At 33.2% G+C, this 27,808-nt stretch overlaps 1 protein-coding gene across 4 annotated transcripts; it reads left to right on the top strand.

Annotated features, from left to right (window-relative positions):
- On the top strand, positions 1 to 25,903 carry LOC149540674 (lipase-like PAD4). 4 transcript variants are annotated; one of them, XM_089801773.1, is made up of 4 exons: positions 1 to 164; positions 623 to 944; positions 15,427 to 16,227; positions 24,781 to 25,903. In XM_089801773.1, exons 1-4 carry the CDS (start codon positions 139 to 141, stop codon positions 25,543 to 25,545), a joined length of 1,914 nt encoding a protein of 637 aa, XP_089657899.1. In that variant the 5' UTR covers positions 1 to 138; the 3' UTR covers positions 25,546 to 25,903. The 4 variants fall into 4 exon arrangements, with proteins under 4 accessions (XP_089657899.1, XP_089657897.1, XP_089657900.1 ...); XM_089801771.1 differs by having other exon boundaries at positions 24,733 to 25,903; XM_089801774.1 differs by lacking the exon at positions 1 to 164 and adding an exon at positions 174 to 286.
- Positions 25,904 to 27,808: the final 1,905 nt, after the last annotated feature.

Raw genomic sequence — 27,808 nt, 5'->3', positions numbered from 1 at the left:
ACACGAGATGGGCCACAAAAATGACTGCTGTCTCCGTTACCTTTGGAAGTTGCAGCCCTTTGAGCCTCAAAAACCCAATTGCGGCTCCAGAACGGCAATTAAACTGCTCTATTGCGGCTCCAAGACGGCTGAAATTCGATGGATAATGTAGGCGAAGCTCCCAGGTAAGATTCACATCATACTTCCATAAATGTTTGGGGAAAAAATCACCTTCTGTCCACTTCTCATTCATCGTATTCATGTATTGTTCCAGGAATTTCTCATTGATTATTGATTTCAGTTAGAGGTATGTCACTAAAATATAATTTTGGGAAAGGAAATCTCAAAACCCTCGAATATCCATCGTATTCCTGGAAAGCCCTAAAAGTGCCCTATGTGGAAAAAAATCGGAAATTTTATTTTCCGTTTGATTATGGCCGGCACTAATTTAAGCAAAGATGAGTTGGTTGGAAAGATTCTGTTAAAAATAATGTCACATACTGTGTGTAAGATTTTTTTCTCGTTTTAGAAGCAAAAATGAGTTGATCGGAAAGAATATATTAGAAAATGTCACGTACTGTCTATATGAATATTTCCCCCCTTTTTTTCCTCTAAAATTTTAGAATTTGTGAAATGGTTGCAGATTTGATCATGGCTACTATATGGGGTCCTTTCTTGCTTCCTCTGACTTGCTACCACAGGCCTGGAAAGCCTGTGATGCTGCAAACGCTAGTAATGGCCCTTATTTCATCGTTGAGGATGGGGAAGATGAAACAGTGATTATTGCCTTAAAGGGACCGTTGGAGGGTTCTGATGTCTTCACAGCAGGTGGCCAGTTTGGAGAGTTCGAGATAAAGTCCGAGAATGATGGGTTCTTTGGGCTTGTGGAGGATGGAGCTTTTGTTCACAAAGGGCTTTTCACCAGCTTCCTGCATATGTGGCGGAATTCAGGGATCGAAACCCAGGTTAGTTGGAATGTGTTCAAACTTTTTAAAGACTTACAGTTATCCTAGTGTAAATGTTGGATTCCACTGTTTTTGTGTTGTTTAACAACTTTATAAGAACATATTTTGTGCTTCTAGTTCTCGCACATCATTTGAGCATTTTTAGTTGCATAGATTGATTTTTTGTTTTGAAGAGTTAATTTTTGAGGTTTGGAATCTGGATCCCTAAATTGGCCCAAAACCAGCCGAAGTGATTGAATGAGCATTTATGACTCTTGGAGAGTCCCGATGAGAGGGCCAGAATCTCGAGGAAATGATTTGATTAGAACATATAGGTTTGACCTAGTCCTCTTAAGTCTGATGATTCTGGTATCTGGGTCTTCTCAGATGCAAGACCAAGTCAACTCGTAGTTTATAAATTAGGTTCAAGTTTGTTGATTTGGCCTGATGAATCCTTAACGAATGAGTGTGAAAAGTTTCTGTTTTAATTTTTTATATTGGATTTTTTCAAATGGAAGTTAGTGGGGAGTATATAATTCTTTTATAAATGTGATCAAGAAGGGTTCAAGTGCTGTATCTGAGATTTGAATCTTGATAAATGAATTTTACATAACTATTCATATGATATACTACCATCTTAATTGTAAACTTTCTACAAAAAGTTAGAGATTTAATGACATTAATCTTATTAAAAATAAATTATTCAAAAATCAAATAAATTTAAATATTTATTAATTGTCAAAAATAAAATATTTTATATTTAAGTGCATAATTTGTTTATAATATTTTAAAATTTTAAATATTATTAAAATATTTTAAAAATAAATTATAATAAATAAATATAAGATTGTTTTTTTAAATTTAAAATCTGTTGTTGTACTTGCTGTAGCAATATATTGCATTCAGTTGCTCCAATTTTTATGTAACCGACATGTTAATTTTATATATTCTAAAAATTAATTTTCACCATTGTGATTGGTTGTTTTCATTTTGGTTCCATTACTCATTTTCATCGCATGATTTTAGAAATAAATTAATAAACTATATTATGTTGACAAAAATATTAAGTATTTAATTTAAATTTTTTTAAATTCATTTAGTTTTTACAAATGCAATCATAATTTTTTAAATTTAATTTTCATTTAAGACACATTTGATTTGTTTATTTAACATTTATCCAGAAATTGAATTTCTACTTAAATATTTTTATATATTATTTTTATATTAAATTTTATATATTTATTTAAAATATTTTTGCTATCCAAATATTATTTAGAAATCTTATAGAAGTAATTTTTAAAATAAATCTTTAGATATTGATATCTATATGATAGAAGAAAATCTATTTTTTTAAGTAAAAGTCAAATTAATCATATATTTCATCTAAAAGTAAGATTTCAGAGTTGTTTGATTGGAAAATATATGTAAAGTTAATTTACATATAAATTTACAATTCTATATTAAAATAGGTTTTTTTAGACTTTTCAAGTTCAAAAATCACATAGAATAATATATATTGAAGAAACCTTACCTTGAGGTCCCATGGTGGGGGCTTGGGCTCTATATTTAAGGAGCTGGAGGTCCCATGATAATATTTTGTGGGGGCTAAAGCTTAATTTGGAATCTTTTCCTATTAACTAGGAGCCCCTATTTTTTAGTTGAGTGGATGCAAAAGGGGGGGAGGGCTGGAAATAGCCCCTACTGTTTAGGGAGGAATTCTGCCACTTGGCAAGAATCTACACTTCATTTCCCTCCAAATTGAAATCATCCTGCCAAAAATTTTAAAACCAACAATTTATATTTTTAACATTTCCTTCAATTTAAGAGCTATTTTTTTAAAGCAGATCTATATGTAATGCCCATGGGACTGCTCCTCTTTAAATGTTCCTAAAAAAGCTCAGCGGACCAACAATTTATATTTTTAATATTTTCTTCAATTTAAGAGCTATTTTTTTAAAGCAGATCTATATGTAATGCCCATGGGACTGCTCCCCTTTAAATGTTCTTAAAAAAGCTTAGCGGCACTCGCTCTATTTTTAAGCAAGCGGGTGCCCATGGGACCCCAGCCTTGTAGATTGTTTCGAATAAATTTTTTTAGAGAAGAGTGGAACTCAAATGAAATTGTGGAAAATTTAGAGTGCCTACTTTGTATTTAAAAATTAATAGAATCTTTTACCAATTCAAATTTATTAGCAATTCCATAGTTCACTTTCTTTATCAAATGAAATTAGCTTTCTACTAGCATTGATTAGAACGTAGATATAATTCAATGATGCTAGGAGTTTGCTGGGAGATGAACTACCACTTTATTAATTCTATTGACTAATTTTGAACTTATTGCTAGACTATTGTTTGATTATAACTTCCACAAATAAAATTGAAGATATTGATAAGATTATTTATAAAATTGTTATTTATTTAACTACTTTTTAATATTGAAATTGGATTAGTTGATTTGAAATACTTATTTCAATAATAATTTCATCATACATCTATCTTTATATAATACATTTATTCTATTGATTAATTATTATAATATTTAATTACTATTTCTATTATATTACAATACATTCTCGACAAGTACATGACATTATATGACACTTATTATTGAACAATTTGTTTTGTCTGTGTTGTCTTTACTAATTTGATGGGGGTGCTCATGAACAAGTTTTGTAATTATATGTTGACTTTATGTCGCATGTTTCATGCTGTCATTCCTTCTGATGTATTAAGCATTCCTATATGTCTGTACCGATCTTTAGGAAAACGTAGGTCGTTTTCAAAAACTCCTTATTTACCCATAAAACAAAAATATAATTTTCAAAAGTACTCCACACCTTCTGCCTTCTTCCACCCTTTCTACGTTCTTCCATCTGCTTCTTTCAATACTGAATCATAGATCTTAAGAATATTCTTTGATTTTGCTTTAAAATCGGTGAAGGCTTTTAACTGTTTTGCCATAGTTGAAGTACTAATCTCTCTCCATATGATTCTATTAAACAAATTTATAATGTGGATGTTTTTGATGTAGAGTGAGGTAAAAAGTGGATAATAATTTATAATTTATCATTTATATTTATATTTCTTGAACTATTATATTATAACCATCTAATTCATAATGTAGATATTAAACACTTTCAGTTTTTAACATATAATTATTTTTTAATTTTATCTATTATATTGAGTCTAAAATAAGATTATTGAAAATTCAAATTGATTTTACAAATAAAAAATGCAAAAAATAACTAACCTAAATATTTTATACATCTATTCATCTATAAAATAATTAAAATTGTCTAAAAAAATCTAAGATTGAGGAAAGTTAAATATATCTTAAAAATTAATGATAGTTAAGAATATATATTATTACATACTAATTCTTCATTTATAAGTCCATGAGTTAGGTTGAACTTACTATAACTATGTGCATTCTTTTAATTAGCTTAAATTAAGAATGAAAATAAATTTTACTCTTTAAATGACTATCACTTTTTCAATATGACTTTAATCTATTTATAGAAATAGATAAACATTGTTTATTTTTGAAATCTGAAGGAAAACTATAATATTCTTTTGAAAGAGCTATTTAATTATTTAGTAATTAATTTTTTTCACTTAAATCTTAAATTTAAAATGTATATTAAAAAATAAATATGAAATATGGGTCAATAAGTTGGAGTCAAAAATTGCTCACTTGATAGCAATATCACAATTTTACTTGATGTCAAAATTATCTTCTACTTATCAATTGATGAGCTCAAGAAGCTTTCTAATGAATGGTTCATAAGGCACAACACTTGGTGAAGGTATTGCAAATGAGGTTGAGTTTAACTACTGTTTAATGTGAGCATCAGCTAGATGTAATGAGTGCTAAATGTTCCATTTATTCTCATGAGAATTCGTGTTGAATCACTAGTAATGAAATATGGATCAATAAATGTGACTCAAAAATAATGATTGGCTGGTGGTTAGATCTTGTAGATGGATACTTCAAGATTTGGAGGGGGTGCCACTACCAAAATTTTACTGTTTTATTTTAAAAAAGACTACAATATAATATTATTAATAGTAAAAATGATTTTTTCAAATGTATATGATTGCAAATTTGAATTACAAATTTGCAATGTACACAAATCTATTATAATTTTTTTAATAATTTTATATATATAATTTTTTTAATAGCTTAGACTCGTGAGACCTCCATGACTAATCCAGAAATTCGTCAAGCTGGGTGAGTCCTCAATGAATCTTAACACTCGACATTTTGTTCGAGTAAATTATTCCCTGACAAGAAGCAGTGTGGAAAACTGTTATCAAGATTTTTATGTTACTCTATTAGAATTTTATATTTGTATAGTAATGATGCTCTATTAGAGTTCCATATTTGGATGGTAATGATATAGGGTGATGTTTAGATTGCGAAGTTTGTTTAAATTTTTATTGCAGTGTTATTGTTGTGTGTTCACGTGGACATGGTGTGGTGTTGGCGTTTTGTTCAGATTTTTTAGGGCCGTTATTATTGTCAAACATGGCGTGATCTTTCTGAATGTTATAACAAGGTGTTTACAAATTCAAAATTTTGCAATTTAAAATTTTTTTTTATATTGTAATTTTAAAGTTTAAGCAATTACAATTTGTGTTGTTAATTTAAAATTGACGTAAAAAAGGAGTACATTTCTTAACATATAAATAAAAAATAATAAGACTATTTTTTTTTAATGTAAAAGACTAGCTATCTAAATTAATTTAAAAACATAAGCACTCATTAATAAAAAATATTATACATTTGGGAGGAAGAAGTCATACTTTGAGAGTCGCCCAGACACCAAAAATCTTTAAAAACATAAGGGTCAAGCCTTGAAACAAAGGCACCTAAAAAGAAAGAGGAAGCACCCTCAAGCAGCTATAAAGCCATAGTGGAAGGAGGAGGATTTGGTTCATCTTCCTTTCCCCATCCAGACATAGAGTTAGGCTCAGGATTTGGTTGTGTCCAACTAGATCGACATTGCCCTCATTAACCTATATCTCTTCCAATTGTGGAGAAATTGCTAGTGCCAATTTGGGAAACCCTTTGGAAGATGAAGGATATCCTAAATCTTATTGGGCTATCCTGATGCTCCATCAATAGAGGACCAACTTGAGGCTGTTGAACTAGCCTTGCCTATCGGGGGCCATTGAGATAGGGACCCACGAGAAAGTGGTGGACCAAGCAAATTGTGAGTTGGCATATGATGATAGGGTGAGCATGTAAAGGAACCTAGGAACAATGATTTTTTGAATGCCGACAAGAGGAATTCAGACCACGACGATGACCATGAGGAGAATGCCCACCAGAATCTGAAGCATCTGGGGTAATTCTGGCAAATGTAGAGGGTGAATTACCCTAGTGCTGCAATAGCGTCTATAAGTGGGCCACCTCAAGGGCCACTTTTCAGCTCCAACCTTTATCTCCAACATCACATTATTACATATGCAAGCATTCAAAAATAGATACTTTAGTATCAACTGTGGCATGTGAAAAAAACCACTTCATTTTTGACTTTCCATACAACAAGTAAGATTTCTATTTTGAAAGTATGCCAAAATTGTAGAGAAGTGGGGGACGAAATCTAGGGTGATCTCCTTGGAGAAATATATGCCATAAAAAACAATTCAAGGAGGAATGGAGAAAATAAATCATGGATCCGAACCGAGTAATTCTGAGCCCTTCTACATAACCAAAACACGAGAAGAAAGGACTTGGATTGTCTACAAAAATGCCAACATGGATGTAGAAAGCCCAAATGGTGAAGACGGGAACCTAAAGGTAAGCCTTAGAGAAGAATACACCAAACGAAATGTGTTATTTTGGGCTTTGTGATAAAAGACCAGATAGTATCAAACCACAATATCTAGGTAGAATGTGGGGATTGTAAATGTCATAGTTAGTTTAAATCCTCGACCATTAAAAAATGAGGCGACCACCGATATCCCTGTCGAGGTTTGTATCTTTGGAAAGTTTTCCGAGGTTACTATTGCCAATCCTTCCACGAGGGCCTAGTGCTTGTAATGCCAATCTTATGCAACTATTCTAGTGGCAAGGCAAAGACAAGTAGTTCAAAAGTTTGACGATCCTAGTGACTTCTACAAAATTAAACTTGCAAATCCTCCCAACTATGTATCTAGACATTGTTAGCTTGCAAATTTTTTTTTTGGGATACAAATGCCACAATTATGAAAGCAAAGACCATGTCAACTTGAGACTCAAGCAAGAAAAAAACCTTGAATTTGCACTAATGAAGACAATCGAAGATTGTGCTAGTTGAAAGATAACCCATCTTGATGTTAGAAATTTGTTCAGTGCTCCCCTCGGGATTCGTGACAAGGGCTTAACCGCCTCTTGTGTACTATAAGTTGAGTGGTTGTATCGGGCATTGATAGATCGGTCTTTTGGAGCAACAACAACCCCACTCTAACAAGTGGTATTAGAGCTTGGTCACAGGTTCGAATCCTTAGACACTCGAGTAACGTCGAGGGGGAGATTGTTAGAAATTTGTTCAGTGTTCCCCTTGAGATTCGTGACAAGGGCTTAATCGCCTCCTGTGTATTTTAAGTTGAGTGGTTGTATCGGGCATTGATAGATTAGTCTTTTGGTGCAACGACAACCCCACACTTGAAAAGTTAGCCCTGTCCCAACAAAGTCATGGTTTTGCAGCTTTTGAGGCTCACCAAATGCTTGTAGCCACAAATGAACCCTAATTTTGCACTTGTTCTCACATAAATAGAATGGTCTAAGAACCAATCTCTTTCTAAGTTGGTTGATGTAAAGAAAACCCAAAGGAGATGAATTAGCTTGAAGAATAATCTTTCAAGCTTCATTTCTTGAACACATCGAACAATCCATTTGACGCACAAGGCTTGCCCTTATTTCTAGGTAGAAATGAGTTCAAGACTGCTAGAGTTTTTGGGAAAACAACAATAATCCTAGGCTACTCTGTGAAAACCATGTTTCTTTGTATGTAGCTTATTATAAGAGGATTTGGTTGGCAACCAACAAGAGGAGTAGTAAACTTGTTTTGTTGCGAGAACTTTGGAACATATATGAAACTTCCTGTTAAAGAAGAGGGGACTTGACCAACCAGTAGGTCGAGTTGGTCTCAATTTTTGAAAACACAACTTCCTTAAGCTTTGTGGCTGAACCATGAAATGAAAAATTGTTAGAATTTGTGAAAACTAATATAAATCTAGAATCTACTGAAAGAATTAGAGTAAACAACACAAAATGAAATTGACATAATAATAATAATATGAGACCAATTTCTTATGTAAATGCTTAGAGGCATAATAACATCAATATTTCCTAATGTGTTGTATGATATATTTGATATATATCTCAGATATGAAATACAAAGAGCTATCTTACTAATATAGGCTTGAGCTAGGAGGAAACTTGAACAAAATTGAGACAAGTGTCTTAACTTGGAGGAAGTAGAGTCCTGATGGAATCAACCACTTACCATCCACCTACAATTTAAAAAGGTGGCATCCAAATTGGAATTAACCACATGTGACACTTTAGGAGTAGTTGGAATCAAATGGATGATTCAACAATATCCTCCTAATAATAATATCCAAAATATATAATTCTTCCTCATTTATGAGTTCACCTTAAGCAAACTTAATAGATGACTGAAATGGAAAAGACCCGTTTACTCTTAACACCCCCCTTTAAGTGCAACTTAGGGAGTAATTTAATGCAATATATAGCTAATGGGTCTTGGCAACAAAGCCATGTAATGTACCCATGTACAACTAAAAACATGCAATCTCTCAGAAAAAAGGAGAAAGAGGGAAAATCACATGGGAAAAACCCTCCCCCCAAAAAGAGAGAATTGAAAAACAACAAGATGCATGAATGGAAGGTAATAATCAAGACCCCTTCATTATGAGATACATCATGCATATACTATCAATAAATATGAGAAGAAGAGAGACATAAAAGCCCTTCTTCAATGTAGAATGGTGACCACTGGTAGATGCTCTAGGTCCCGATGTAGAAACTACACCATGACTGAATAACAAAATTCCTCCCTTTAGGAAGAAAGAAAACCAAAGGTGCATCAATGAAGCCTTCCCAATCTGAAGGAAGAAACCTCAAAAAGTATTGAATCATTGGGATGTGCTCCAGTGTCCCCATGTCGAGGCTGAAAGAAGATGTCATGAACCAATTACGATCGAGCCCAATAGAAGACGATGACAAACAAGGAGCCAATGGTAACTAATCCATATGAGAATGTGTACTTGGACACTTTACTGAAAAAGACAAATTAGGAACAATTGAGGATGAATTTAGAATATGTTGTAAAGAATCAGAAGTCTTCTCTTCAGATAAAGTTATCTCCTCCAATTTTTGTACTGATTCATGTGAACTCATGGTTGTATGAATACAAGCATTATCAAGAATACTAATAGATGCAATATCAGGAGAGGGAGAAGGAATGGATGGCTCAAGAACTTGATCATATGTGAGAATACCCAAGTTCAGGTAGCCAAAGTTCTCCTCAATATGTAAATCAACACTAGAAGTGTGATTTGAATATGTTAAAGAATCACTCACTATCATCATTACAAGCAAATTTTGCAAAGTAGTATATTTGAGATGCATGATCAACCACTCTTGTAGCAATGATCTCTAAGTCTCTAATAAGAACATATTCAGGAGTGAATTCCGTAGTCCTCCTTGGCCCATTAGTGAGTTGATAAATGGAAAGGAGATTATGAGTTAGGTGGGGTACTCATAGCATGTCTTTGAAGATTCCCTCTACCTTATCAATTGTTTCTTTCCCAATCACATTCATGTAAGTATGATTGCCCATCAAAATAGGTGGTGCATGACAAGGCTCAAATGAAGAATACAAAAACTGTGAAGATGACATATGATGAGAAGCTTTTGAACCTAGAAGCAATCTCCTTGAATCATGACTTGAAGTAGCAATTGAGTCTTGACCTTTTCCCTTGTTATCTTTTCCTGTAGCAACATTGGATTGACAAGAAGAGGATGAAGTAGTCATTCTTGAAGGTATATTTATTTGATTTCTCTTAAGAATATTCTTGAGTTTATCAATGTCCTTCTTGTAGCAATGATGTTCTTCATGTCCATTCTTCTTGCAATATGCACAAGTAGGCTTTTTCCGTTTTTAGATGATTCCTTATTTGAGGAAGAAGAATCAAATTTTCTCTGTGATTTGTTCTATTTATTCTTTTGTTTCCGTTTAGGATTCCCTACTTCGTTTTGTACCTTAGGCTCACTAGCAATTAATGCTTGTGACTTGGATGTCTTGATGATACCCATTTGAATTAGCTTTACTTCCTCTTGGATTAGAAGATTTAAAAATTCATCAAAAGTAGGATCAACTTATGCAGCTTTCATAGAAACCCGATTGGTATGAAAGGTAGAAACAAATGCAGAATACTTAGGACCAAGCTTGGATAACACATTGAGAATCAATTGTATATCTTCCTTAATCATCTTGCAATCCTTTAGCTGTGTTCTTAATTGTTTAATCTTGGAGACATAGTCTTGGATATTGTTGGAAACTTTAAACTTTTTGGATCAAGATTCATCAAATCAATAATGATTTGATAACCCTTAATCTTGTCAGTTTTACCAAATAAAGTTTCAAGAGCATCCCAAGACTCTTTAGGTGTCTTGAATGATTCCAAATGAAATTGTAAATCAAAAGAGATTAATGAACAAACGTAGCCAAGAGTTTTCTCATGATTGATATCCCATGCTTGATGAGCATTATCATCAGTAGGTGCGGTAATAGTTTTATTTACATGTCCCATGCAACCTTTTTCCCTTAGATAATTCCATATTGATTTTTTCCATGGTTCATAATTATATGGAGTTACGAGTTCAACTTGTGATTTTCCCATTTGTACTACAAGCAAGAAAAGACCACCCTCCCAAATTTACTAGATCAGAAATCACCCCCCCAAGATGCAATAATTTGGCACTTTATAATTTAGTGCATGTACAATTGTCACTTGCCAAAATGGACTTCTAATTTTGATAAACACAACTTCAAATATGAAGCAATAAGAGACTCATTCAATTAGGACCAAATTCTTAAAGTACTATGTCTACCCATAATATCTCAGAATTGATACCAAATCAGAGAAGTAGACAAGAATTCATGTACTTAAAAAAAAAAAAAAAACACTTGAAACAATGTTTGTATGAGCACGAATGATGCCTTTGAAGTTGTAAAATTTAGGATTGTGCAAGGACTGTCATCAAGAACTGTAAGGACCCATAATAGGTGGGCTCCACAAGAAGATCGACATTGCTAGAGGCGGCCCCGCTTAATGTGGGCGAGGTGGTTTGTGGGTCCTGCTTGATGTGGGCCTTGCTAGAGGTGGGGCTCGTTGGAGGTGGGCCCCGCTAAAGGTGGGTCTTGTAGGTAGGTGGGCCCCACAAGCAGAAAAATGCTCTATATGCACATTGTCCTCAAGATTTGAATCTTTCAATATATATGCAAAGCATATTAATGGGTCTTCATAAATCTTTTCTAATTCTTCAGATCGTATAGAAACGCAAGAGCAGCATATGGGATTGTCCAATACCACTAAAGATAATCCAATCTTTCAATAACTGCTTTGATGCCACGTTAGAATTTATGTAAACAAATATAAATCCAGAATCTATTGAATGAATAAATTAAATAACAAGAAATGAAAGTGACATAATAATAATATGAAACCAATTTCTTATGTAAATGCTTAGAGGCATAATATCATCAATATTTCCTAATGTATTGTATGATATATTTGATATATATCTGAGATAGCCTGTTTATATAGGCTTGAGCTGAGAGGAAACTTGGACAAGATTGATACTAGTGTCTCAACTTGGAGGAAGTAGAGTCATGATGGAATCAACAACCTACCATCCATCTACAATGTAGAAGGGTGGTGTTCAAATTGGAATTAAACACGTGACATTTCAGGAGTAGTTGAAGTCAAATAGATGACTCAACAATATCTTTCTAATAATAATATCCAAAATATATAATTCCTCTTAATTTATGAGTTCACCTAAGTAAACTTAATAGAAGACCGAAATGGAAAATAGCCATTTACTCTAACACAAAGGGATTCTCAAAAAATGGAAACAAAAAATGGAAATGTGGCCATGTTGAATCCAGTTCCAATCATCATGAAGAATCCATTAAGGAGCTAAAAGAAATGATTGACGATAATAGAAGGTTTTGTGTCATTGAATGACTAAACTTGAAGCTAAACAGAAGGTTTCTAAGCAATGAAGAGCATTTTGGATATTTTGTCTATTCTCAATGATGGTAAGGACAAAATTGTTAGCAAAATGACTTTTCACAAGTTGCGACGTTGAATTTTTCAGGGAAATATCCGAAACTTGTCCAACAAAGTTTACTGAGGCAAGAAAATAGCCAAAACTTTCTACAACAAGAACATAAAAGGCAAGGGCTAAATGGAAACCTTGACGAATGCACCTATATGCAAGCCAAAAATACAAAACTGGCAACCATTTATAGTAATGCAAGTAGAGGCATCTACAAAGAGCATTTGGATAGAAAGAACAAGACAAGGTCCAAAATGAAGAGTTTTTAACATAACTAGAATAAAAGGCCACTCAATGGGATCATATGCTTTTGCAAAATCAATTTTAAGAAAGCTAACTTTTTTTATTAGAACGACATACCCATTCCATGCCCTCGTAAACAAATATGGTATTATTCAGAAGGAATATGGATTGTATGAAACTAGCTTGTTCAGATCACACAATCAGAGGAAGAAGATGACAAATTTTAAGAGCAAGGGCCTTGGCAATAATTTTATTCTATACATTGAGCAAGGTAATTGGACACTAGTTGCAAATGTCCTTTGGGTCACCATATTTAGATATTAAATTTTATATTTAATTTATTTACTTTTGTGCCTAGTGAGTCATTTTGAAAAGCTTCAAGATAAACATGATGTAGGTCTGAACCACCACAATCCCAAAGAACTTTGTAAAACTCACAGGGAAAGTCATCACAACCAAGGGATTTGTAATCTGCCATGGAGAATGCAACTTCCTCTAAGGCTTGTAGAGATAAAGTATGATCACAGAATGCCCGTTGAGAATCTAATAGATAATTGGGAACTGTTGCAAATCTATTGTCATGGGCTTGTTGACTGGAAACTGTAGGAGCTTGAGCAGTAAATTCATTTTTGATAATGATTAACAAAAGGCTTGGAGAAAGTCTGGAATTTCAGTGAGAATTGAGTTGCACTCTCAAATCCTGTTAATACATAGAGAGGAATGTCAGGAGTGTAGATAGGAAAAAAACATTTTCCTAGCTCAATCTCCCACTTATAACTAGTGCATACATACCTTAATTTGAGCACCCCTAGCTGCATAGTTGTTAGCCACTAGCTGTTGATGATGAAGATTAACCATCTTTAGCTATAATTCAGTTGAAAAAGGCTGAACTTCCAAACTTTTGATTGCAACACAGGATTCTTCGGTAGCATGAACATAAGGCTGTCACCGAATTGGGCTTAGTTGTCTCCCATAAAAACGGAGGAATAGATTTGTTCTATGAATTGCATCATTCCACCATAAAATCCAATCTGAAGGTGGAGTCGGTTTAAGTTGCAAACTCTAGGTCTGCTAAATGTGGATCGAAGTAGGAGGATGACTCAACAGTGATGTATTGAGGAAAAATTGAGACTGAAAGGAATGTGGCAAAGTAACACACCATTCAACATAAATTTAATGGGGAAATGGTTTGACAAAGTGGCATAGATAGAGGTAAAATTGGCAAACGCTGATCTATCCCAAAAATGAAAAAAGATTGAGAAAAGATTGAGAGGAGAGCATGACTGATGCAGGAGCATCATGGGTGTAAGGGCAAATCTTGAATCACCTAAAAAATATTTCTATTTCCAGTTTTGTGTTTTCAATAAAGGCTATTCCAGTGCAGAGTTGTTATTTGTGGAAGTTTGTTAATTTTAGTAAGTTAGTATTATGAGCTCAGTTTGTTCTAATTTCGTGTATGGAGGTTCATTATAAATATATCAGCCTACTAAATAAGTTTTATTGTCATATCATATGTATTAGTATAGTTATTGCATATTTTCGGTATAAATTTTGGCTATCCAAACATAAGGCTCTGTGATGAAGGCGTAAATGGCTCCAAAACAAGGTCAAACCTTGATTGATAGACGCTTGCGCAACCAAACCTTGTCGAACAGAAGCTGTCATTTCTGAAAAAGTGTTATAATAGCTCATCGGGTCAACGGTTTGATAGTTATGGTCTCCAAAAGTGGGTCATCCGAAAATGTAATTTGTAAATTGTCTTGAGCCTATCCTATGTAATAAAATAATATAATATGAGGTTAGTCGACCTCAAGAGTTGGGGCTTAGAGTCTAGTTCAACTTCCTGAGCAGTCAAAACTGTCTATATAAAGAAGACCCATAGGTTGTGTTGGGCAATTTTGGGTGACAGATGCAGCTCTATCTTGTAGATTGTTGTAAGGAAGGTGTCAATGAGGATTTGCATATTGTAATTCTGAATTTTGTAATTCCACACTTGTGGAGATAATAAGAAGCCCATATTTTGTTATCTTAAATTGTTGTTGTTTCTATATTTATGTTGTGTGTTTGTGGTATTAAGGGGAGCACCCTTCATCAATGACAAGATCAAGGCGTTTAAAGACTTTGTCAGAGTCAGCTTAGAAATTACTCCAATTATGGAAAACTGCATGAGAAAGGAGGTAGTTGGTGTTGGGATAACAAATGTCTAATTTATTGCATGTGTAGAACCAAGTCTCACATTCACCAGCTGTCCACCAAAATGATGATATGTCATCTTTTTAAGAAGTCACCTTAACCATATTGAAATCTCCACACAAAACCCAAGTGACTGAAGGTAATGACAGCTATTGACCACCAAAAATTTGATTGTCAATTTGCAAGAGAACCCAAACTAATACTCTGCATTGGATCCTAACCATGATTAACAATTGCATTTTGGTGTAAAAAGGATAACAACCCCTCTTCGAGCAGCTTCATGGTTGGAAGCAAAAATTAGACTGTTTGACCAAATTAGATGCCTCTTCAATAATTAAATCTATTTTTTAACATCATTCATATCATTATTATTTCTATCTTTCTAACTTTTATATATCTGTTTGATTGAATAATTAAATCTATATTTTTTTAATCGAAATTGTGAAGAATATTTTCTCAAAAGTGAAAGGTTGTAAAACCAGGCCTCTGATGTTAAAAAAAAAGTCAGCAATTGATCTGATAGCCACCTTTTGAAAATAGGAAAAAATAAATAGGAACCTTAGAAGAATTTTTATGCAAATTTATAAAACATTGCAGCTTTTACCTTCTGAAAATCTCGATTCATGGTTCTAATTCGTATGCTAGTCATTGTTTACAGAACTTTAAGAAGGTATAATGCTCTAATTGATCAGGCACTCAATGCAGGTTGTACAAGCAGTGGAGCAAAAGAAAAATATTGTGTTTACTGGCCACTCCCTGGCGGGGGCTACTGCCAGTTTGGCTACACTCTCCGTTTTGGAGAAACATGGCAGGAAGGTCTCCATTTTCTGTGTGACTTTTGGGTCCCCTTTGATTGGAGATTGCCGACTTGGTCAGGCTATTCGTAAAAGGGGATGGGACTCCAAGTTTTGCCACGTAGTTTTGGTTCATGACATAGTTCCCCGGCTTCTTCTTGCACCGAGGGAACTGATTCACGAGCCTATGGAAGCTCTGCTACCTTACTGGTCAAGAACCATGATCGAGAGCAATAATGAGAACCACAGTGTCATGGGTGGAATACCTCTTCCAGAGCAACAAACATTAGACTTCTATTCTGTTGTACTTCAGCATATCTCTGCCTTGGTTACATACAGCAATCCGAGTGACGCCACAACATCTACAAACACGACTGGAAGAAGTATAATAAAGTCAGTCTTAAACCTCAGCCCATATAGGTCGTTTGGCTACTTCCTCTTCTGCTCAAGAAATGGAGCAGTTTGCATAGAAAATCATGAAGTCGTTTTGCAATTGCTCTATTTTGTCCTGGAAAGCTCGGATATATCACTGGATCGGGCAAGCAAGAATAGTCTTTCGGAACACACAGAATATGGCTGTTGTTTTGCAAGAATATTGAGAAGTAGAATGAGATCTGGAATAGCAGATGTACGTGTGCATCATGAAGTGCCAGAGGCAGCTTCTGCCATCTGCATAGCACTCCAACTCGAAGCTTTGGGTCTCGGAGTTCAGGTAAGACTTATTGAGTACATTTGAAACATTTTTGAACTGCCTTTTGTTGTAATTAAATTGAAGTCATTAGGCAGGTCATTTTTCTTCAGTGTTAAGAGTTTTAAAAATTAACTAGCCTTGTATGCCTTCTATGAAATATTTTTTGAGTGGTAGAACAAAGGAATGTAAGATTCATTAGGTACTGAAAACTGAAATCTGAATTAGGTTAAAATTATGTAATTTATGTGATTTGTGGACTTTTTTTCTTTGTACGGTAAGTTGGTATCACATGCTGTTAAGTGAAAGGATCTTTGCAAATGTAATAACACTTCTTTCTGTGTGTTCCAAATGCAGATTGAATACTATATAAATGTGTAGAGGGTACATGTCTCTGTGGTAAATTTAACTTAATAATCATTAGACAGTATTAACACTATATATATACATGCACATATATGTGTGAGTTTGTCTAATAGAACACATTATACTCTCAATATGATATTCTTGGAAAGGATATTAACATATATCCATTAACTTAGATGTTATGATATGATATCATCCGAAGTATGATTCAACAAGAAATATCAATCATATGATATTCATGATACTCATATTCTTGTGACATGAGTGCTAGTATCACAAGATATCTACCAACAAGAATATCGCACTAAATCATATGCTAGAAGAATATCTAATTTCCGGCACATTCCGGGACAAAAAAATGAGTGTAGTCTATCAAATAACAACCTTGATCTCAGGGACAACAAAGTAAACTCATACATCACAAGTATCACAATCTCCTGCATATTCTGTGACATCAACTTAATGTAGTCCATCTCGATACGTTAATTATCATGACTTCCGACACATTCCAAGACAACAATTAACATTGACATCATTAATACCATTAATACCAATTGACCCATATCTAGGCACTTTTAAACGTTGGTGTGACTTTGTTGGACCTAATGTAGCGTAGACAATATAAGTATGCAAGTCACGCACACCTATACAAAGAATATGGGCAGAGGTCCCTCTTGAGGAAAAACCCAAGTCATATATACGGAAACGTCCCCACTTAAAGCCAATGTCAGCCTGCTATCATCTTAATCTACATCATACCTCTCCTCTTGGAAGCAATCTTTGATGTCCAAACTATAATGCCTCGCCAAGGGGTCCAAAAGAAATAACCTAAAGTTTTACTAAGTTTGCCAAACATTTTTTTTAAAAGAAAGAATAACATACACATCAAACATAAAGTAGCGGAAGCAATAACATATAATCATCTATAAGCATACATAACAGGGTACATTCTTTAAGGATCCCAAGACGTTGAGTGACATTTATATTTAATTAATACTAAGTCTAACAAATACCACATCCACATGAAAGAATAAATAAAAGTCCAAAGTCCATTTAAATAATATACATTTGTTCCGAATGCCACTTGGCAATAAAATTCGGAATGCTTAGTCATCCACTGTACATGTCACAAGGTATGAGAGGCTAAAAGAATATACATTTATAAAAATAGAATTTACATCATCCCTATCGGATCCATGATACAAAGTACAATACAATAAATGAAACCATCCATCATAAAGATATAACTATCCATCATAAAACACAGATATAGAAAGAAAGGAAATGTAGACAAGGAAACTCTAGCCACGGTAGCAATGGATAGATCTCAATGGTAAGAGTAAAAAACACTACCACCCGATCGCATGGAACCTAAATGGCCCACTCCCACTACGTTGAGGAGATAGTCTCAAGTCCCAAACAGGATATCAATCCAAACATAAAAAATACTCTCTAAGTCCAAGAAATCTTAAAAGTATTTTATCTCAAGGGTTCCAATATAAATCCACATCTAATCTCAGAGGCACACAAGACACGTAAGAAACCTACTATGTAAGCGGGCAAGTGTCATCGTACAAATCACGCTAGAGTTACCCTGGCAGTCTCTCAGGACCTCGGCCCCTTAGTGATCCCTATGCGGCCACTAGTATCCTCTCGTATTGACAAGGCATACTACGAATGCAAGGTTGCAACCAAGCGTTCTCTCTACTCTCATCCTAGTCTGTACTAGCGCTCAAGGCATGGGCAAGAACATACAAGACTCTTATTAGGTTTATTTTATTCCCAGTTAGTGTAGTGTTTTCACTTATTAAACAAGTTACAATGGGTTACCCTGTCAGCCACTTAGGGCCTCGATCCCATTGCAAGCCACTTCTCGATATTACATATAGATAACCTACCCTAGGTTCATGAAATCACAGATCAAAGATACATATTAAAATCACCTCAATCCTATACAAGTGACTGGAAAGCATCAAAAGATAATTCACAACAACACATCAATTCTACGAGCAACTGGAAAGCATTCCAAAATAACTGATCGAAGACTTAAAAATGGCTAAGTATCTCATTAACATACACCTCAGCCTCACATAAGAAGACTGGAAAGCAATAACAAACAGTAAATACATCCCATCATAGAGCATGCTAAACACAGTACCATGGTTTGGTTTAAGAAGATCCAGAACAAATCATCATATCATCACAATCACAGAACCCCCAAGCCTCTGATAACGTACTAAGACTGGTCGAAGCTAGATCAACCCAAACCCAAAGCACAACATTAAACAAACAACATTGTTGGTCGTAGTTCGGTTTAGTCTTGAAAACACATAGTTTTAGTTTACAGTAAGGTTTCAATTTCATTTCAGTATAAGTTTTCGAGTACATAATATTAACATTTTAACTCTTACTATTTACTCATTCTTATGTTCGAATAGAATACAAAAATTACCCCTATTTGATTTTAAAATAATTTTCTAAAATATTTCTAGGATAATTATTTGTTTAAATTATTAAAATATACTTACTAATTAAAATAAAATAACTCATAATTTTATTAGAATCAAAGTTATTAATAATAATTAAATGAATTTTACAACTTTATTACAAAACCTCCATTATTAAATAAAATAAAATAAATAAAATAAAATAAAATAAATTAATAATTATTGCAAAACTAATTATATTACCATTAGTAATTAAATTTCATTAATAAAATTAATAATTATCATTAAACAAATTATATTAAAACTTATTAAATAATTATTAATAAACTTCTTAATAAATAATATTTTAATTTTAATAAAAATTAATAAAAAATATCATTATGCGTTTTTAGAGGTTCGTCGGCCTATCACTGCCAGGCAGGGGTTGGGGAGTGGGGTTTAATAGCCCCGCCCCCTCCCTTAAATATATATTTTAAAATTATATATATTCAAATGCATACAACAATATCCTCCCCGCCCCCGTCCCCGTCCCCCCCAACAATAATCTTTTAAATATATATATTTTTCATAAACATTTATAATTTTAGTCTAATAGGAGAAACACAAACAACCAATTGAATTTCCAAATCTAAAATTTTCATTTTCAAATTCAAACCCTTCCTATATTAAATTTTAATTTCTACCATCTTACTAATTGAGTTTTTTGATCTCTACACACACAGAAAAATCAACATGCATACCAGAGATTCACCATATTGAAATATTCGTTACAAGAATTTTTCAAAAAACATTCAACAGAGAGGATGAAGACAGGAAAGAAAGAGCGTAATAAATTTTAGCGAATAATCACAAGCGTCGACATAGACACTGATGCTAATCGTTACGCCCAAGAAAATTGTAGAAAACTCCCTCCTCTCAGAGCTTTCTCCTTTCGAAAATTCTTTCCTTCTCCAAAATTCACCATCCTTGAAAAATGAACTCCCAAATTGTGATATAGAGTTCTCTCCTAAAATTAGGGCACTAATTATGCAATCACCCGAGAGAACTCTCCGCTCACCAAACTTCAACTCTTTATTAACTTTTCTTTATTTTTCTCTTTTTATTCCCATGCACGTCTATTGAATTATCAAATAACTTTATTTAATTTTCATTTGACTTATCTTTTAATTAGTTTATTAAATTTAAATCTCATGCACACATCATTCAATCATAGAACTTTTAATAAATTAATTTCTTTTTCCACTTCTCAATTTATTTTCGAACATTTAATTTGATAAACTATTTATTAACTTAAATAATAATATTATTTAGCATTTATTTGAAAATAAACTTTAAATATATTATTATTAAATTAAATAAATATCATCACGTTCTAAAATTATTCTTGTAACTTTTATCTTCAAATTTAATTCTTTTTATTTAATTAATCTTACAACTAATTAAATATTAAAATACCATAATAATTTTTCATTAAATTAAATTATTAATTTAATTTTTTAATTAGACTTAATTAATAGAAAATTTCACCAAAGACTTATAAAATAAAATACGAAAACTCATCATAGCAAAACACATACAAAATCAAACTAAAGGGTCATAATCACGAATTAATGTCATTTGATGCATTCAAAGGGTAGTCAAACTTAGACACTTGTCCTAATTTTCTAGAACAAATGGTTTAAAGGTTTAGGATTTGGACTTAAGAATTTATCTCCCCTCTCTTACTATTGAGATAATGCGATAAGGTACACTCATCTTGACAATTCAAGAAAGTCGATATTCGGTATCTGCAATCTGCATAAAATTCGTGCATGTACAAACACAGTATTCAAAGCTAAATAAGCAATGGCAGGAAGTGGTGCATCGTGTAGATCCTAACTAGTAGGTGACTACGATTTTCTTAAGCACATCAGAAATGCCATACGTAAAGAAAACATACACACACACCATATACATGCAAAATGGGGTAAGTATCCATAAGAAAACACATATGATAATCCATCTAACTAATTATCATCAATAACTGAAAACACTGTAATAATCATCATGCATACATAAAGTATAGAGTACCAAGTACTTCTCATCATATAACAACTGAATCTGAAATAATATCTGATAATCTCTAAACAATGCTACTAATAATCAATCATAAAATTGGCCTAAAAGAGTTCGGCAATAATAGAAAAAATGTAAACTAAGGACAGTTACTACACAAACACAAAGCTGTAAGAATTCATAAGAAGAGCCTTCATGAAGATGTTGATGCGCTGCATCATAGAAGAAACATGCTGAAAATCCACAGAACTATTGTTTTCTTTATTTTTAATTTTTTTGGGGTGATTTTGCTTATGAAACTTATCAGAATCAGATTTTGAGATGGATCTACTGTGAATACACAGGAGAGATTGAATATTTTTAAAGTAGAATATAAGAAATTTAGAAACTCCTTTAACCAATTCAAAATAGAAATTAGAAACTTTTTAAATTAATTTGACATAAGTAGGCTCTGGAGTCTCATCCCCTATGATGTCGGAGCCTTGCACTAAGAAAATTTGATTCTGGTGGACTCTTTGTGAACCATTCAACTTCACCAGTAGACCAGAGACCCATTGACAATTATCTTAAATTATAAAAAATTGAATATAGCTAAAATGCATTCATTGCCTTAAACAAAATCTGTCCTACCAGCATTTTGTACCCGTGTGCCGGTTCCCATCCCCGATTTGACAACTTAGCTGTTGCATAAACATTTTTTATTATCGAATTCATCTTCCTCATTTAAAATTCAAACTTATATATAGCTACTAGCAATTACTCCTTTGTTATGTAGAAAAAATTAACTGCAGATGCGGTGGAGGAGGAAGTCAGATCAAGATCTCTGACAGAGTGGCATCGCAGAGATCGAAGTTTATCCTTAATGTATCAAAATATGTTTGGTTCTTGAAGGTTAAGCATAAGTTATCTACTCAAACCTTCACGCTACACTTGCAGGAAAGGAAGTGCTAGGTCATATGTGTACGAGTTAGATGAGAGTGACTTTCCCACCAAAGAACTATAGATTGTGGGATCGACAAGAGCTAATTTAGGCATATTGAAGAAGTAACTATAGGTCGTGGAGTGAGTTGGATCACAAATCTTGAAAATCATATCGTTGGCTTGTTGCCTTTCGCATTAATTAACAGAGTTTTCTAAATGAACTCCGAACTGGTGGTTATTGCCTTTGCTATAGTTAGCAGAGCGATTTTGGTGATAAGTTAGATTTGGATTAAAAATGAGTGGTCTTATACACATCAATAGTTCAGTTGGTCGAGCATTCCAGCAGGAAAGGAAGGTTCTAGATTTGACTTCTAAGTAGTCCGTGAACAAATAAAAGATCTAAAATTCAAATCTTAATTGATCAATGAAAAATTCATTAATGTGCCAGATAAGAAAGCAAACAAGACCTTGAGAAGACAAAACTCTCATTTCGGCGCCTCACCGTGCATGTTCTACAATTTAGACCAAACTCTAACCTCCAGATCATCCAGCAACCAGCTTCAAACGTAGCCGAACCCACTGCGCATGAAATAAGTAGAGGGATTCCGTAGCAGGGTAGCCGAGCATGAAGAAAGACGTAGTATAGGGCCCTGTGGAGAGCCAAATGAGAGATTGAGAGGCCGGCAGGTTAGCTCCTTTACATAGATAGGTATGAACACACTACTCGATTTCACATCTGAAAAATACAAGGCAAAAAATGAGCAGGGAGGCACCTATCAATGTGGACTAATAATAGTTTAAGAATCGGAACAACTTAAAATCTGATAGGTCATGAAGTAGAAGTTTGACATAATTTAAACTTGATTTTTATAATACAATTTAATTATTTATAGAAAATATTTTTGGAGTTAATATTCTAACAGTAGTCAATAATAATTTTGCACATGTGCAAATCTTGTTGAATTGCTGGCAACACAAGTTTAGTTTAGGTGTGAGTCAAAAAGTTCTAGTATGAATCAAGTTCTTATTGTAGATGTGTTTGAATTAGGTGTCCATAAGTTTCAGTTAGCTGTTAAGTTTGTGTGTTGTCAATCATTAAGTAGTTTGTTGTCAATCTAATTAGCAGTCATTTAGGAATGTTGTTGAGTCAAACTATTGTATAAATTGGCATCTATTATTCAATAAAAGATCAATTAACTAACATCACCTAGATGCAATGAATGTTATCTAAAAATGATTTTATTTGGAACCAAATTATAAGACATTTTGTCAATATATTTAATTTAATTAATTAACTTTATTTAATTTAGAAGGCATTACAAAAATCTAAGAGCTAGTATTTTAAATTTCATGGAAAGACTTCAAAGATTTAAGCATAGATCTTCAATTTAAAAATGTATGACTTAAGCTTCCTTTTTAGAATATTTAAAGGGAAGTATGAATTTAATATGTGAATCTGTTTTTAAAAATTGGCTCCTAAATCACCAGTGGGTCAGAGTGGGGTTCATAACTTTGCGGGCTGGTAGCTTGCAGCCTATTGACTCCTAAATTCAAGTAAGCTGGTTGGCTTATGATTTGAAAAAATAAAAGTTATAATTCATAAATTTGTTTGGTAAAATTATTTCATTTGGGTGGGAAAGTGAAGAGTAGGTTGTTGACAAATTAGGATTCTTTCCTAGGGGAGAGGAACCAGTAGTTGAGAACTCTAACATAACGCTTCTCAAAATTCTTTGTAGAAATTTCAAATTACTCCCATTTTTTGACAGTAGCTTATTTAGAAAGTCTCAAATATGGTGCAACATCAGCATGCTTTTTGCCAAAGTATCCAAAGCAGCCCAAAAAAAAGTGAGACCAATCATAGTGCATTAGAGACCCCCATACTTGTGCAGCTGATGTGGCATCGCACTATTGATTATTTTTTGGAAAAAGGGACACATTTCATTCAATTTATGGATAGTCATCATTAGCAAGAACAACTTTAAAGTTGCAACTATTGGTACAGTCTTGTAAAAAATGGTGGATATTAAATTAGCAAGTGTGGGTGTTAACAACTCCTATCACAACCATTGGAACGCGCTTAGGTACTGGGTCCTCTCCCCTAATCTTATAGTGCTATTTCCATTCTCCACTTCTTTTTCACCCTTCCACAAAAACTAGAATCCAAATACCTCTTCTAAAATCCCTACATTCAGAAATTAAACCTATTCACATTGTCAATGCATATCTATAAAAAATGTGGTGATCTGCAACACTTTCTATAAATTTCTGGAAACATTTCTTTTCCTGCGTCTTCTTATACATCCCTTTAACATTGGGGTTTGAACATCTTAACAAATACAGAACAAGGAGTGTGCATAGGCTTGTACAGTTGAAAAAACAAATAGACTTCGGAATTTTTTATGGCAGCCGAAACAAACCGTTATTGCCTTTTTAATGCTGTCTTTAGTAATTGAATTAACATATTTGTAAGAGGAAACTAGAGGTAATGACGGTTGCTCCAGTTCCAACAAAAACTCTCACATCAAATTTTCCTTAATAATGCCCAATTGTTAAAGCTCTTCTCTACCTGCATGAAAGCTTCTGTTCATGTTGCATTTGCCCTCTTTTCAGTTCAAGAATTACTTTGAAATATGTCCCGACAAATATATCATAATTTTTATAATCATAGATTATCTTGTCATAATTTACCTCATGGACTGGTCAGCTTCTGAGACAAAGTTCGTTATGATTAACTGATTAGGTTGGATATATTTCAAGTTATCGATTGTCTTTGTGGAATATTTTTCAGAACGTCAGAGCACAACTGGCATTGCACGAAGTAGGGGAAGATAGCATGCGACTGAGCATTAATAGCAACAAACAAATTGTGGAACTGAGCAAGGCACAGAAAGCCATGGCAGAGTTAGAGTGGTATAAAAGGCGTTGCACGGATGATGGCATTGGTTACTATGATGCTTTTAAACAACAGAAAGACCGCAAGGACTTCAGGGCCAACATTAACAGAGGCAAGCTCGCTACCTTCTGGGATGAATTCATACAAATGGTGGAAAACAACGAGTTACCTCCGGACTTCCAATGCAGAAGTAAGTGGATATACTCTGCGACTGCATACAGACAGCTCGTTGAGCCACTAGATATTGCCTATCATTACAGCCATGATAGGCTTGGGGCCTCTGGACATTATCTCTCTGCAGGAAGGCCGCGTCGCTACAAAGTTCTTCAAAAATGGTTTGAAGACAAGATGCAGAGTGAGAAGGAAGATAAGAAGCCTCGCACTCGACCAGCCAGCTTGACGCAGGATTCTTGCTTTTGGGCGTATTTCGAAGAGGTGAATCACCCCCTTGAGAACTACACATCAGAATCCATGGCGAAGCTGAAAGAGTTTGAGAATCGGGTGAATAGCCTGATTGGTGCTCAAGAACTCTCTTCGGAGGTTTTCTTGGAAAACAGCAGCTTTATGCTGTGGTGGGAGAACAAGTTGCCGGTAGAATATAAGTGGACTTCTCCTCTGTTTCCTCTCATGGAAGGAGGATGGAAACAATATTCAAGTTAGTGCTTTGCAGTAGCTTAAATCATGTGTACTTTGAAAAGCGTTCCATCCCAACTGTATGGTAGATATTTGTGTGCTAGTGTGGGGTGAACTGCTATATATATAGCTAGTTATAATAACCACATGTATATTATGATATGTTTTAATTTGATGTTTAACAGAGTCTCGATAGGAATCAGTTGAACTGTTAAGAGTCCTTAGTTGAGTGTCAATTAGTTTTAGTTAGTTTTCATGATGTATAGTTTGCTGTCATTTCTATTAACTTATTTATAAGATCTTATTTAGATCAGTTGAAATCTATATATTTGTAATCTTCAATGAATGATAAATAATAAGCTATAAATTTGATGTGTTCTTGGTCTTCTTTTCTCTAATTTTTTGTATATAATTATTTTAATAAGCTACGAACTTACAGGAAAATGGCATTGGGAAATCCATAAAGAAGACTTATGTAATTAAAGCATAATGTGTTTTCTTTAAGTTATAAGATTTCTATTGTTCATAGGAGTAATGCAAAATAGTTTTTTGATTTGTTTATGTAATTTTTTTACAGTACGCAGATTGTGATTTGAAACATTAATGTTAAAAAATTTATAATAATAGATTACAAAATGTAATTTGAAACATTGATGTTAATTATTTTTCTACAATCAAATTCAAAAACTACTTTGCATGAGTACTTTTATAATCACAATACTTTATATGTTGTATGCTATTCAATAGATAGCATGTGTTTGTTCAAAATGTACGTACTTGATTATGCTCCATTGCAAGTGCTTATAATAATTTTAATATTATTTAACTTACAATTCATACAATTGTAATTTTTTTTCATAACCTTTATTATTTAACCTAAAGAGTTTATTATTTTAAGGACGTGACCCTTTCTGCAAGTTTCCGTATTTACTCATTACCGTTTTCTTCCCTACCTTATTTATGCAGCACATGTGCAAATTGAGGCAACTTGATTTAATCCATAGATTTCTTTCCAAAAAAATCCACTTTCCGATTTCTTTTGGAAAGACTACAGTGACATATTGTATAATAAATTCATTGTTATCCAGGTAAAAGCATATTAAAACAAGTGTATTTTGGCCCCTCCATAGCCAAAATAAAAGTAAATTAAAACAAGTGTATTTTGGCCCCTCCAAAACAAGTGTACTACCCATGTATAGATAAAAGCATATGTAAGTAGAATGATTTATCAGAAGTAACATGTACAATAGGGAGAGTTTGTACCTTTCAATGAAAAGGTTTGACCTCAGTACTTTGAACATCAGTTCATTGGGGTTTATTCTTTGTAAATAGTTACGATTATTATTTTGGTCAAAATGCTCACTTGAATAAAAATTATATGCATAGTTTACTATTATCAAGAATGTGCACAACTACTTTATATTGAGAGGATGCTAAAATTGAAGGATTTTTTCTTTAGTGCAAAGGATGAGCTTCAAGCTTTGAAGGTAAATAGTTACAATTATTATTTTGGTCAAAACACATACTTGAATAAAAACTATATACATAGTTTACTATTATCAAGAATGTGCACAACTACTTTATATTCAAAGGACGCTAAAATTGAAGGATTTTTTCTTTGGTGCAAAGGATGAACTTCAAGTTTTGAACCATTAAAAATCATTTAATTTTTTTTACAAGAGTGTAGACATGAATCAACATTTTAGAAAAGGTTAAAAACAATATTAGAACTTATTGTCAACCTAGCAATAGTAAAAAATGAGACTTATGCTCATCATATTCATTTTGAAAACTAAAATATCAACTTTGTAACACATGGAAAGTCTCTACAACCATAAAATATCTTGTCAATCCTCTCTTGCAAATATGATTGAACATTTATTAGTTTGAAAGACATTCCAATTCATTACAATTAACCAAATGTAGCATTGAATTGTATTGATTTGCTTCATTGAATTTGATTTGGTAGAGTCCTAATAAATTAAATTGACAAAATAGCTTTGTGTTAATGACATTTTTTTTAAAACTATGATTTTTCTAAAATTAAATATAGAAAAAGAAGTGTAATTACATTTAATGTTCTATAGTTTATGACCATGTTCTCCTTTTTCTTTTTCTTTTCTAAGATTCTTTATTTACTGTGATAGTGTAACAATTAAAATTAATTGGAAATGTTTAATGTACTTCCCTTTCTTCAGATCTTTTATTTTATTTTTTATTGAATAAAAAGAAATGCAAATTTAAAATAAAAATAAATATCATTGAATGGCTTGGGCTGCTAGGAATCATT

Source organism: Cupressus sempervirens, chromosome 9 (genome assembly GCF_028749045.1).
Source record: "Cupressus sempervirens isolate cs-2001-9-10 chromosome 9, ASM2874904v1, whole genome shotgun sequence".
In the NCBI taxonomy this organism is placed as follows: domain Eukaryota; kingdom Viridiplantae; phylum Streptophyta; class Pinopsida; order Cupressales; family Cupressaceae; genus Cupressus; species Cupressus sempervirens.
Note: the sequence above shows the minus strand (reverse complement) of the source record. Positions and strands in the feature narration are given on the sequence as shown.

Coding starts and splice junctions, on each gene's coding strand:
- LOC149540674 (XM_089801771.1), top strand. CDS start 139: ATGGATAATGTAGGCGAAGCTCCCAG. Junction 165..622: donor AATGTAGGCGAAGCTCCCAG/GTAAGATTCACA, acceptor AAATGGTTGCAG/ATTTGATCATGGCTACTATA. Junction 945..15,426: donor ATTCAGGGATCGAAACCCAG/GTTAGTTGGAAT, acceptor CACTCAATGCAG/GTTGTACAAGCAGTGGAGCA.